This window comes from Hemicordylus capensis, chromosome 3, assembly GCF_027244095.1.
Source record: "Hemicordylus capensis ecotype Gifberg chromosome 3, rHemCap1.1.pri, whole genome shotgun sequence".
Classification (NCBI taxonomy): Eukaryota; Metazoa; Chordata; class Lepidosauria; order Squamata; family Cordylidae; genus Hemicordylus; species Hemicordylus capensis.
The window spans coordinates 36,225,371-36,237,978 of record NC_069659.1 but is presented as its reverse complement, the minus strand read 5'-3'; the positions used below and the strand labels follow the sequence as shown (position 1 = coordinate 36,237,978).

The following is a 12,608-nucleotide window of genomic DNA, read 5'->3' as shown; positions in this document are numbered from 1 at the left end:
TATAACTATTCTGTATTCCTGGTAGATTAAATTGCTGCCACCAAGTCACTTTAAAAAGCTTTCCTTAATGGGGCTTGAGTGACTGAAATTCCCCTTTCACTTTGCTTCCCCTTGCTAACAGGCAGGTATAAAAACAACTTCTTCCCCATGTGTATGCCTACATGTGGTGAGAGCTAATGATAGTTTGCTGACCTCTGGGAGATGCTTTGCACTAGAGACTCTCCTTTCTGCCCCCCTCTTCTCCTGCTGAGTTAATAACTAACTCTGAGAGGCTTGTAAAAATAAAAGAACAGAGAAAAATCTTTAATTCAATTACTGCAGACTAGTTCATCTGAGGCAGTCACATTTTAGATACACTTAAAAATGCTTAGCTTGGATTGCAAGAATGTCAAAATGCCCATATCTTTTGTAGGCAGCACACATTGAAATCTTAGTTATTCAGTTACAAAGAACAGATATTTAGGAATGTAAAGCACAAAGAAAAGAAATTTAACTGCTAATGCAAAGTCTTTGTAAACACACTTTTCCCTATGCTAGTTTCCGAAGCCACCAAGCCTTGGCTTCCTTCCCCTTGACACTCACCACAATCCTGGCCTGGTCAAGTCTCCTGCAACCCTGTCTTTCAAGGGTCTGCAGAGTCACATGTGGGAGCAGCCTCCATGCTGGTCACTTCCCCTCTGCACTCTCCACACAGACATCCTGCTTCTTGTTCCCAGCAGCTCTCCTGTCCCACCCACCTGTGGACTGATTGGTCAAGTCCTGGGGTTGCCAGCCTGTCGGTCAAGGACAGGGGTTCACATCCTGTTACCTTTATTGGGGTGGGGAGGCTGGTCACTACAATTAGTATCTGCAAACACTGAGAAATATACATCAGTATTTTCAGATTTCATTTTGTTCATGGCTCTGATAACTAAAAATAGGTGGATACGATGTTTAGCCTTTTTCCATTATAGTATCATTCACTTCTGAATTATGTATCATTACATTATCTTAATGAGATGGTTGTATGTATGTTATTTCTTAAATGTTCCTTTTGTATAGTGAACCTATAGCTTTTTTATTCCATCCTCTTTTTTTAGAGAAAGTAATGCAATTTCTTGAAAAGCTTTCAGATAGGTTATCCCAGCGGTGAGTCTGCTTTTCATTTAATCTTACTGAATAGGATAACATTTTGCCTTAAATCAGAAACCTTAATGGGACATCTTAAAATGTCCTTGGCTTCCTTACTAATTTTTGTGTGTGCAGATCTTCATTAAAAGTATTACTTAGTTCTATAAAGAGTTAAGTCTTATCAGTTACATGTTAAGAAATTAGAAGTGTACAAGTTGCCATAATTATTTTTCAGTGATGGGAAGAAGGAATACTACCAGATACTTTCTCCATATTGCTAAGTGTTTCCACTTAATGGAAAAGTTTGAAAATAACTTTTATTTTGCATTGTATCTATTTTATTGTGAGCCGCCCCGAGCAGTAGTGTACCGGGGGACGGGGTATAAATATTTTAAATAAATAATAAATTATAAATAAATAACAAAGAAAAGAGAAACAGCTTCTTCTGGAATATTATTTATATTTTGTATAATGGACAAATAATTTGCCAGTAATTGTACGGCATGTTTATCCACAAGTTCTTTTACAAAACGTAATGGTGAAATTGTTTTGTAGAACACTAAATGATTTTGAAATGATGGAAGGGATGAAAACAAGAGTGAATCCTATCAAATCAGTAAGTTATATATTGTGAATTTTTCTAATAATATGAATGAGTTGAAATTAATTTGAGAAAATAGCTTCTAAAATGTCAGTGATATGTTGATGTAATCTCGCCCCCCTCCTTTTGGCTTCATGTTATACCATTGTTGGGTTTAAAGACTTTTCTCTGAGGGAAACTGAACACTAAAAGGAAGCTGTTGAGTTAAACACAGTGATTTATGTAATAGCCAAGATTTAAAAGGAAAATGTAATGTGCTCTCTTGAGTATTAATTAATCTCATATTAAACATTATGTTCAGTTTGTTTATGCAGGGTTGGAAAGGAAGAGATCAAATTTGAAAAATCACATGGAGTAGCCTATAAATTGGCAAGCCCCAATGCTTTTGATCCTAATCCTTGCCCTTTCCCATCACTGTATTGCTGCACAACTGTTTTCATAACTCTGCCTCATGAATGACGTAAAATTTTGGACTTTAAATACACTTAATCATGTTTTGTTAAATGAATACAAGTGTCAGTCTTAATGTCATCGGATCACATTATTTATATTAACTTAAACTTTGAACATTCCTGTCTGGAAAGCTCAAGGAAAGTGGCAGTGTTTTGAAATTGTCTGCACCACGTTAGGCCATGAGCAGCTGTGCCTGGAACCAGGCCGAGAATCTGTGGTGTTATCTTAACAGTGTTAAGGTAGCTGTTCCCAGCAATGTTAAGGTCCCAGCGGTCAGTTCCTAGAGCTGAGGTCCTGACCTGGAGCTAGAGTCAGGAGTGCTGCTGGATTCATCAGACAAGGTGAGAAGGCTAGGCTCCTAGTTTTCATGTCTGACCTAATCAATCCAGAGCCCCTGTACTACCTGCAAATCACAGGGAATGTACATTCCCTTTCTTTTCCTGAAAAAATGTCTAAGGTCTGAGTACAACCAGTCCTGGTCAGCTAAGTCCTGAACATTTCATCTCCCACCCTCAAATCTTCATCACTAAATCTGGTAATCCTATGTCAGACTCCTTCATTTTTGGACTGGCTCCTAGATCCAAAGTAAATTTGTCAAGGCACTTACTATAAAGCAGCATATACATTTGAAAACATAAAACCGTGTTCTACTGTCAAATGCATTCTGTTACAGTAGCCTGACTTGTAAGCTTACAAAGCAGGTGTGAGAGCCACTAAATAATGATGACCATAATTATTACAGAACTGTTGCTCTGGAGAGAGAGCTCTGTGTTTGACTTGCACCACTTGATTTCTGTTATGTGGTTGAAAACTTTGATCCTTGTGTTTTCAGAAATTGATGCCTTGGGATCACCCATACTACAGTGGTGTCCTACGTGCTGAGAGGTAAGCTTTGTGGCCTTCCTTTGCAACTGTTGCTTCTAGCTCTTTTACCTGTATTGTAAAACTACCTGAGTTTTCAGTTACTAAAGTTGTATACGTTTTTCACCCTCACCTTTCCATTCAGCACCTCTCCAGTTGTGAATGAGATGTTAGGGCCCGAGCTCAGTTAGGTCTGGGAGGGGTGAGGAATAATACAGTGAAACCTCAGGCTAGTGTGATGGAGTCTTACTCTAATTCTGTCACGGGTAAGGATAGGAATCCAGTGAGCTACATTCAAATCTATATAACCAGAACTGAGAACAAAAGGAGGGGCAGGAAAGGGAAGAAATGATAAAAATGATTCGAGTACATATGTAGTTTACAACATATCCCTCACTCACACATTCAGTGGAAAACCCCCAGAGTCCAACAATTCATTTGGGTCAGACCTGTCCCTCAGTCCACTCTTCTCCTGAAGAGTGCTGATGTTGTTTTCCTGCTTGTCTTCTTTCTCTCACTCTAATCTTCTCTCTCCAGAACTTAAATGATCTCTGAGGTGATCCATGTTCCCTCACAACTGGGTCTTCTGTGCCTGTGCAATAGCTCTGCAGAGGAATCCATAGCTCCGATAGGTGCTCTCTGGTATTCTGAGGCATGCGGACAGCCTTCATTAAAATATAAGCGGGAGAGAGCCTTTCTCTCAGTTCCATCTCATCCGCCATGCTAGCTGCAATGCGAAGGTTCTTGCTCCCGTTTCCCTCACTTTTGTTACTGTTTTGGTTTGACTTGGACTGTTCTCTTAACTATTCTCTACAGATCACCCTCTAAACTAGTCAATTTGTGCTTTGGGTTTTTTTGTTCCAACCTGTTCCATGACTACCCCTTTTGGATCTCCACTTAAACTTGGTGACTCAGTGGTTTTTCTGGTTTTGACTCGGCCCACTTCTCTTCGCCTCATGGATGCCAGTAAAACTTTCAAGTGCTATAAGACCTGCAGAGGTATTTTACCATCCTCTGACAGGCATGATGAATGCCTAATATGTTTAGGGGATAACCACAGTGGGAATGCTAGTAAAATCTGCCTTTCGTTCAGCAAACAGACAAGAAAGTGCAGAGAACTTAGGCTCAGAGCTGCTCTTTATGAGTCCATGCTCTGACCACTGAGTCCAAGTCTGTCAATGTCATCAACCCTGACTCCAATCAACCCTTGACTGTTGATATTGGGAACTTTGACTGCTTCGATATTGAGCTTCTCTAAACACCCCCATGACTTAACCCTCAAAAATCCAGTGTGGACAAGGATGATTGTCATGCCCATAAGAAAAAGAAGCGCAATCTCTTGAGCCTTCCAGATTAGCCTGTGTCTAAGCATTGGCATTCCACAGAGTCAACATTGAAGTTGATGTCAAGAGAGGTAGTTGTCTCTTCTCTGCATATTCCATCGCCATTCATCCATTTATGATTTCCTTGCATTCACTACAACTGACCAACCAGCAGCTCTGCCCGTGCTACCTGTTTTGGTTGGTGGAGAAAGGTCTCATGGGATGCCCTGGTTATTTCCACTACTACTTCAAAGGTTGTAGAGCCTCTATAGGGTGCAGGAAGCTTCCCGCCTCCTTATTCAAGCATCCAGTCCTGGATTCGCTTGTTGTGGATTGTGCTCTACAATCTAAATCGGGGAGGAAGCACTCGGCTCCTAAGTCTGTCCAAGGGTCAACACAATCGCCTACCATTGAGAAAGGACCTACTATCTCGGGAATCCGGTCAAGTTCTTCACCACACCTTGGGAATGCTCAACGTGATGGCATGGAGGCTGAACATCCAGACCAAATCCTACTCAATGAGAGGAAGGTGTCCACCAAAAAAAAATTAAATTTTTAAGAGGAGATGCTTCACATCCCATGCCTCAGCATGTGGCTTTGACCCCCTTCAAAGGGAAGGTCTTTCCAACACCTCACTGAAAGTACACCTAGCTGCTATCTTGGCTCACCACCCGTGGTGGGATGACTGCTCAGTCTTCATCCACCCGGATTCTAAGCATTTTCTTAAGGGTATTAATAACTTTACCCTGCAGTGAGAGAACCTGTTGAACCATGGTGTTTGCTTCTGGTGCTCTCTTCATTCACTGAAACACTCTTTGAGCTCTTGAACTCCTTCCCTGAATCACCTTTCCCTTAAGGCTATTTTCTTAGTGACCATTATGTCAGCTAGGCTAGTTAGTTAACTCCCTGCCTTACAGGCTGACCTTCCTTACACAAAATTCTACATGGGCATGATGGTGCTTCACCCTCCCTGACCCCAATTTCCCTCCAAAGATAGTTACTAACTTCCACATCAATCAAGACTACCTACGTTCTTTGTTAACCTTTCTACGCTTCTAGAATGTTCCATGCACTCTTTGGATGTTCGTAGATGCCTCCTTTACTACCTGGACTGGACAAAATCCTTTAGGAGATCTAGTAAACTGTTCATTTCCTGTTTTGGTTCCAACAAGGGGTCTGCAGTTTCCAGGCAAAGACTCTCAAACTGGCTAGTAGAAATCATCTTTTCCTGCTACAACCAACAAGGCTTCCAGCCTCCAGCCAGAGTCCGGGCCCCTTCCACCAGGGCCATGACAATGTCTGCTGCCCACATGTCCAGGATCAGTATGGCTGACATCTGTAAGGCTGCCACATGTTCTCGGACCTGCCATTCGCACAGCACTATGCTATGTATTTCCGCTCAGCTGTTGAGGCCAGCTTCGGAGGGGTGGTTCTAAAAGAAGTGCTTTAACACGCTAGTACCCACCTCCATCTTTGGTGCTAGTCACTCACCCAGTTGTGAGGAACATGGATCACCAGAGAGATCGCTTGTTACAGGTAAGCAACCTCCCCTGCCCCACCCTATTTCCTTCTCTCTTCCCTCAGTCCAGTTCTCACCTCAAAATCAACAATACAGTAACCCCCAATGTCCCCCCCGCCAAAAAAAAATCCATCTGTCCTTGTGCTCCAGCAGGGGGCTACACTCATAGGGTTACACATCACTGTAGCAATTATTGCCTCTATGTCCCTTCTCCTCACCCCTCCTGGGCTTGCATCAGAACCACATATGCATCCACACATTTTCTATTTATGCATTCTTTTCAATTCTGCAAGTGAAACAGTGCTGGATCTACCCATATGGCACACCCCTCCTTTCTCTGTGGAGGGATGGGGCTCTGATCACCCTCCTTGAAACTTGTGTTGTGTAACTGGGAAAACAAGACCTTAAACTCCCCTATTATTTGATAGATTTCATTAATGGTATGGATAGACCTGCAATTAATAACTTTCCAAATTAGAAGATTTAGCTTGTTCCTAGATAGTAAAGTGTGCCATCAAGTCGGTGTCGACTCTTGGTGACCACAGAACCCTGTGGTTGTCTTTGGTGGAATACAGGAGGGATTTACCATTGCCATCTCCCGTTCAGTATGAGATAATGCCTTTCAGCACCTTCCTATATCGCTACTGCCCGATATAGATGTTTCAGCAGGGATTCAAACCGGCAACCTTTGGCTTGCTAGTCAAGTCATTTCCCTACTGTGCCATTAGGTGGCTTCCTAGATAGTACTTGTCATATATATTTGCTAAACTAATATGTAATCTGCATGTCAAAGCTATAACTTAGACAATGGGCTGGTTCAGATAACCTAATAATCTATGGTTTCTTTGGATGTGAACATGACCCAGAGTCTTCCACCTGCATGCTTTCCCCTCTTCTTGCCTCCAGTTTGTGTACCTGGGAGATCCTAGTTTGTTTAAATCATAGCTGTGTGACTTGTCTGAACCTTGGAGTTGTGGTTTAACTGTGGTTTACAAATCAGAAGTTGAAACTGGGTTTGTAAACCATAGTTAAACCACAGCTCCTGGGTTTGGACAAGCTTCAGAGCTGTGGCCAGGTCCGGCGCAACACGGTAAGCGTGGACTGCATTGCAGGGGGGCGCCGACCGGGGGGGGGGGGGGCGTGCTGCTCCCATCCCCCCACTGCACTGCCTTTCTCCCATCACCTGTTCCCCTGTCACTGCATCACTCTTGCAAGGCAAGATTGGGTAGGTCGGATTTACCCGATCTTGCCTCGCATGAGTGACACAGCTCCCTCCTGCAAGTGAGGGAAAGAGCTGTTTGGCCCAGGTGAGGCTGGGCCAAAGCAGCAACCCACCTGTCCACCGTCCTCTGAGCCCGACTTCAGGCGTGCCTGTGCAGTGTCACTGTGAGCACAGCATGTGCTCTAAGGTAGGACCATCGCACCAGCATGCAAACATGTGGAGTGAGGGAGGCTCTTCTGCAGGCAGAGGCACAGCGCACGAGGCGAGGCTGCCTCCACAGAGGAACTCGGATTTCCCCAAAGCAGATCAACGGGCTCCCTATTGCTTGTGGTCAGCCAGCCCATCTCAGCCTATCACGAGCGAAAAGCTCCCGTCCTCCTCCTAGCAGTCTTCCTGGGAGCTGACTGAGCAGAGCTCCGCAGCAGCCGGTGACCGGGTATTTGGGGCACAAGTTAGCATGAAAAGAGGAAATATATGCTGAGTTAAGCCAAGCAGGTATTGGATCAGCCCTCCCCTCCACCAAGGCCTCAGGGCAGCGACCCGAAACTAAGCCTGATCCTTCCACCCTTTGTGCAGCCTGTGTCCAAAGCAGCAGTTGAGGAGGGTTCCACCCAGACAGAACACGAGAGCACTGCTGTCTGTTCGGAGGCTGCCCCCTCTTTCTCTCCCCCACCCCTTCCTCTTCCTCTCCTTAGACTCGTTTGTTTTATTTTGCTTTGCTTCCCTCTACTGTAGAAAACACAACTTTTTCACTCAAGTAGTCAAGAATGTCCTTCACAGGTTTTTCTTTTTTGACTCTGAATAACATTCTTTAAGCAGGCTAGCAAAGAGACTTTCCGATTTCCGAAGAGGGGTAGGGAGGGCATGGAGAGGGGAGTGTTAGAGCCATATAAGTTTTATACATATTCTAGCCTTGTAAAAACACACCTCTTCTTTTGAAAAGGAGGAGAAGAAAGCAGCTTTTTTATGCACTTTCCCCCTCCAGAATGGAAGGCTGTGGAGTATTCTGCTAGGTTCATTCAACTAATTTAAGTGGCAGATTTGTTCATGCAAAATGTTCTGATGTAAGAAATAATGCATTGTAGCTTCTTTTGCTGTGGCGGTGGGGGGCCTCATGTGGAGTGGGGGGCCCTCCAAAACCCTTTAGGTCTTGCCTAGGTGCGCCACTGTCGTGCCCGTAGTTTTGCAATAGGCTCCTGCGTCCGTGCTGCAGTCAGAGCAGGAGAGTCAATCCCACTGTTGTCTCTAGGATTTCTGGAGGTCCTGTCCTGACTTAGTACTTTGGACTCTTCTTAAGTGATTTAGGGATCAGAAGAACTGAGCAGTCCCTGTCACAAGTAGCAGGTCTGGGTACTTCACTATCAGCTTTTCATTATCTGGTAAAGAGTATGTTATTTTGACGGGTCTTTGAAATTTAATAGTTGTACTTTTCCTTGCTAGATTGCTGCCAGGATATTTGCTGTTGTTTTTGACTAGCGGTGTTTCATTTTTGTTTTTAGTCTGAGGGATTTTTGGGGTAAGGTTTTATTTATTACATATTTAACTTTATTGTACTGAATTTTATTATGCAGAATAAATTTTTAATTGTTTGCAATTTTAAGCCATTTTGCAGGGGTCCTTGGGCAGAAAAGCAGTCAATAAATTCAAATATAAACAAATAAAGGCTGTTAATATTCCTCTTCTTAGCAAGTGTTGTTAGTCCTTCCTTTATAGCAATTGTGGAAGCGATCATTTTTATTTTTTTCAGATATAAAGCCAACTGGTTGGCTTAAACTTGTTTGCTGTTAATTTCATCATGAGGTGTCTTTAGCTCTTGTAACTGTGGTATAAAAAAGAAAGAGCAGGTCCTCATTTCTGCCATCCCCTGTGCTGAGTGTTAGGGCTTGAGAATCCCCGGAAAATAACAGGTTTAGACCTAGAATCCCCAGGTTTAGACCTAGACTCACTGCAGGTCCGAATGTGGTATCTCTGTCCAGACCATTGCAAACTGGCTGCTTAATGTTGCCTTCCATTGGCCAGAATCTATAAATGGGCAATGTGGCTTATCAGGCTAATGCGCACACATGTATATGATGCATCACAAAGGTAATTTAGTTCAGCCTGCTGCATAAAAAGAGCCTTCCTGGAACAGACCAGAGATCCACCAAGTCCAGCAGTTTGTTTCGCACAGTAGTTAAGCAGATGCCTCTGGAATACCCACATTAACCCTTGGACTATGACAGCCTGTTCATATGATGCTAATTATTTATGCTCAGTACTTTTTAAAATTCCGATTATGCATTCGCCCCTTCACTGCAACTTTCTTATTACACATTTGATTTGAAGAGGAAATAGTAGCATCGTTTGAACAAACTGAGAAATCTCTGTAGGGATCCATGCTTCCTCACAACTGGGTCTTCTGCACCTGTGCAGGAGGCCCACGGAAGAATCTATAGCTCAGTTTAAGCGCTCTCCGGCCCTTTAAGGCATAGTGATATTGGAGTCTACAAAGCCAGCTGTAGAGGCCTTCCTCTTCAGTTCCTTCTTGTCCACCGCTTCTGCTGCCTTGTGAAGGATTTGCTCCCGTTTCCTCGTTCTGGTGAGAAAGTGAATATTGTTTTTTGAACTGTTTTCTTTGTTTTGACTTGGACTGTTTTTCTGATAACTCTTTATCTGACTCTCCTGTGCTTTGATCTGGACTGTATTTTTAACAGAACATAAGAACAGCCCTGCTGGATCAGGCCCAAAGCCCATCCAGTCCAGCATCCTGTTTCACACAGTGGCCCACCAGATGCCACTGGAAGCCACAGGCAGGAGTTGAGGGCATGCCCTCTCTCCTGCTGTTACTCCCCTGCAACTGGTACTCAGAGGCATCCTGCCTTTGAGGCTGGAGGTGGCCTGTAGCCCTCCAGCTAGTAGCCAATGAGAGACCTCTCCTCCATAAAGTTATCCAAACCCCTCTTAAAGCCATCCAGGTTGGTGGCTTTAAAAAAACACACACTATTCTTCTGGTTTTTGACTATTTTTACTAAGGTTTTTGACTATTCTTCTGTCTCATGGATTTAATGCTCTATTTGCATTGTTTGACTTTGACCGTTTTTGACTACTCTCTGACTTGTGTTTCTGGACTTGACATTTTATCTCCAATCTGGCTGATCTCGGATAGTTTTTTGGACTATGTCTGCTCCTAAAAAGTTTTAAAAGGTGTGCGACCTGCAGGAGCACTATGCACTCCTCTGACGGCCATGCTGTCTGCCTCATATGTTTGGGGGATAGTCATAATACCAGTACATGCAGGGTCTGTTTGTCATTTAAGAAAAAGACCCATTTAAGCAGGGAACTACTACTGAAAGCAGCTTTGTATGAAAACATTCTCCATCCAGGGACTCCAAGGCTGAGCCCGGTGCCGAAAATGGTGCTGTATAGTCTCTTGGTGCTGTTGATGCCCACCTCAGCACCGACCCCATCAATGTCCTCCGCACCTGCAAGTGATGACTTTAAGAAGCCTGTGGAGAGAGTCTGAGAGCACTCCTGGAAACATAAGCATGACCAACACCGCTCATGCATGAGAGAGTCACACAAAATGTGTGAGAAGCATGCTGCGACCTTGACACCAGTTTCGATGCTCTCTGCTTTGTCGAAGTTGCACTTGGTGCCAACTTTGACGCCTAAGCCACTGGCTTCATCTTCCACCAAGATCCGCCGCCTTCCATGGTGCAGGTGGCCACCTCATTTTCTCTTCGGCTTTCATCCTCTTCCAAGTGTTTGGCGAGAGCTTGAGTTCTGGCCCCCTTGGCATTGAGGAGCTTAAGCACACTGGGACATTCATTGACGTCTGCACGCTTGGCATCGACTTCGCTGGTGTTGACTCCTGCTTCAAGGCGTTCAATGCTTTCAACGCCTGTACCTCATGTTTCAGCATTGATATCTGCTGCTCTGGACCCGAATCACTTGCCTTCACCAGTGTCAATGTCTTCAGCCCCAGTGCTGATATGACTGCTCTCTCCATCTCTTGCCTGTTCGTTTGGCTCCACCTTTGCCTATCATCACCTCCCATGGTTCAACGCCTGCCCAGTCTCCTCTCCGCCTTTCGCCATTGCAGCCAGCTACATTTTCTTTGGACTCTCCAGTGCTGGCAAACCTACTCTGGAAGGAACTGGAACTCCTACTTGGCTCTGCTAACTTAACACCCTCAGGCTCTACTTTCAAAGGTTTTACCTTGTCCCAGGTTCTTGACACTGACAAACCCAGCTCAGCTCTGCCTATTCCTAAGACCCCTATGGGTGGCCCGTCCACCGTGCCCATTGGCTGTGTCCTGGAGGGGAGCGCTTCTATTTTTCAGCCTTCAATGTTCCTAGCAACCACCTGGACTATAGCTGCTCCCCAGGGGCATTTGATCCATCGCATTTGAGGGCAAGAGATTGTTTCTGCTCATGCTCTCTCTACAATTCCCCAGCATTGCCATATGACTTCCAAGAATATAGGCTGTGGGAATTGATTGTTTCCGGGAGGCTCTTCCAACACCCTTTGCTCTGGATCCTGCTGAGCCTTTTAAACTGCCATGCTGGCTGCACTTTTGAGGCCTGCTACGCGAATGCCCAGGGCTCCGCCACCTACACCTGTACTGCCAGTATCACCTGTGCCTGAGCTCCCATCTGTGCCTGCACTTCCCCCAGCTCCTGCCCTCCTGGAGGCCCCCAGGTCCTGCAGCTCCTGTGATACCGTCTGTGCCTGCACAGCCTGTTCATCCTGAGGGTCTTTGCCCCAGTACTCCATTACCTGAGGATCCTGATACTTATGGGGAGTCTTCTTATGTGTCCAATCCTGACTCTGAGTTCTCGAAAGCTCCACCGGGCATATCACCAGATGATAACGGGGCAAACCAACCATCTAACTCTCCAATGGAAGAGACTAAATCCTACCAGGTGAAAATACAGGCGAGGGCTTTAGGCTTGGAGTCACCCCTTCCTGAGGACACAATCAAAGATCCTGTTTATGGCTATTGTTCTGCCACAACTGTAGCTCACCCTATTGTGTTGCCCATGCTCCCAGCTCTGGTCGTTGCTTCCAAAGCTGCTTGGTCTGCCCCAGTGACATCCACTCTTCCTTGTAAAAAGATGGAGAATCTGTATTGGGTTCAAGAGGCTTCTTTCCCATTTCTGTTCAAACACCCGGCACCAAATTCGCTGATGGTGGACTGCACGCTGCAAGCAAAGTCCACACAGAAACATTCAGCACTAGTGGATAAGAAGGGCCGGAAACTGGACTCTATGGTGAGGAGGTCCTACTCCTCTGCTTGCCTTTCCCTTAAGGTTGCCAACTACTTGGCCAACTACTTCCTCTGGGACATGTTGAAGGAGGACGTTGCTGATCTTCCTGAGCCCTTTAAGTCCAAATTCCTGTTGATGCTCTCCAAGTCTGCTGGTCTTACCAGGCAGCACCTAAGTACAGCCAAGCACCTGACAGAAGCAGAGTCCAAAGTGCTGGCTGGGTCAGTTGCTCTCCATTGCCCTGCCTGCCTCAGGTGCACGCCTCTGGAGC

General features: G+C 45.0%; 1 protein-coding gene across 1 annotated transcript in view; it reads left to right on the top strand.

Moving 5' to 3' along the window:
• MIPEP (mitochondrial intermediate peptidase) overlaps window positions 1-12,608 on the top strand; it is a 110,384-nt gene that overhangs the window by 13,793 nt on the left and 83,983 nt on the right. Inside the window, exons 8-10 of the mRNA XM_053312457.1 lie at window positions 1,080-1,128; window positions 1,666-1,726; window positions 2,997-3,049. Of these exons, the coding sequence (XP_053168432.1) occupies window positions 1,080-1,128; window positions 1,666-1,726; window positions 2,997-3,049 (163 nt within the window). The remainder of the gene's footprint in view (window positions 1-1,079; window positions 1,129-1,665; window positions 1,727-2,996; window positions 3,050-12,608) is intronic.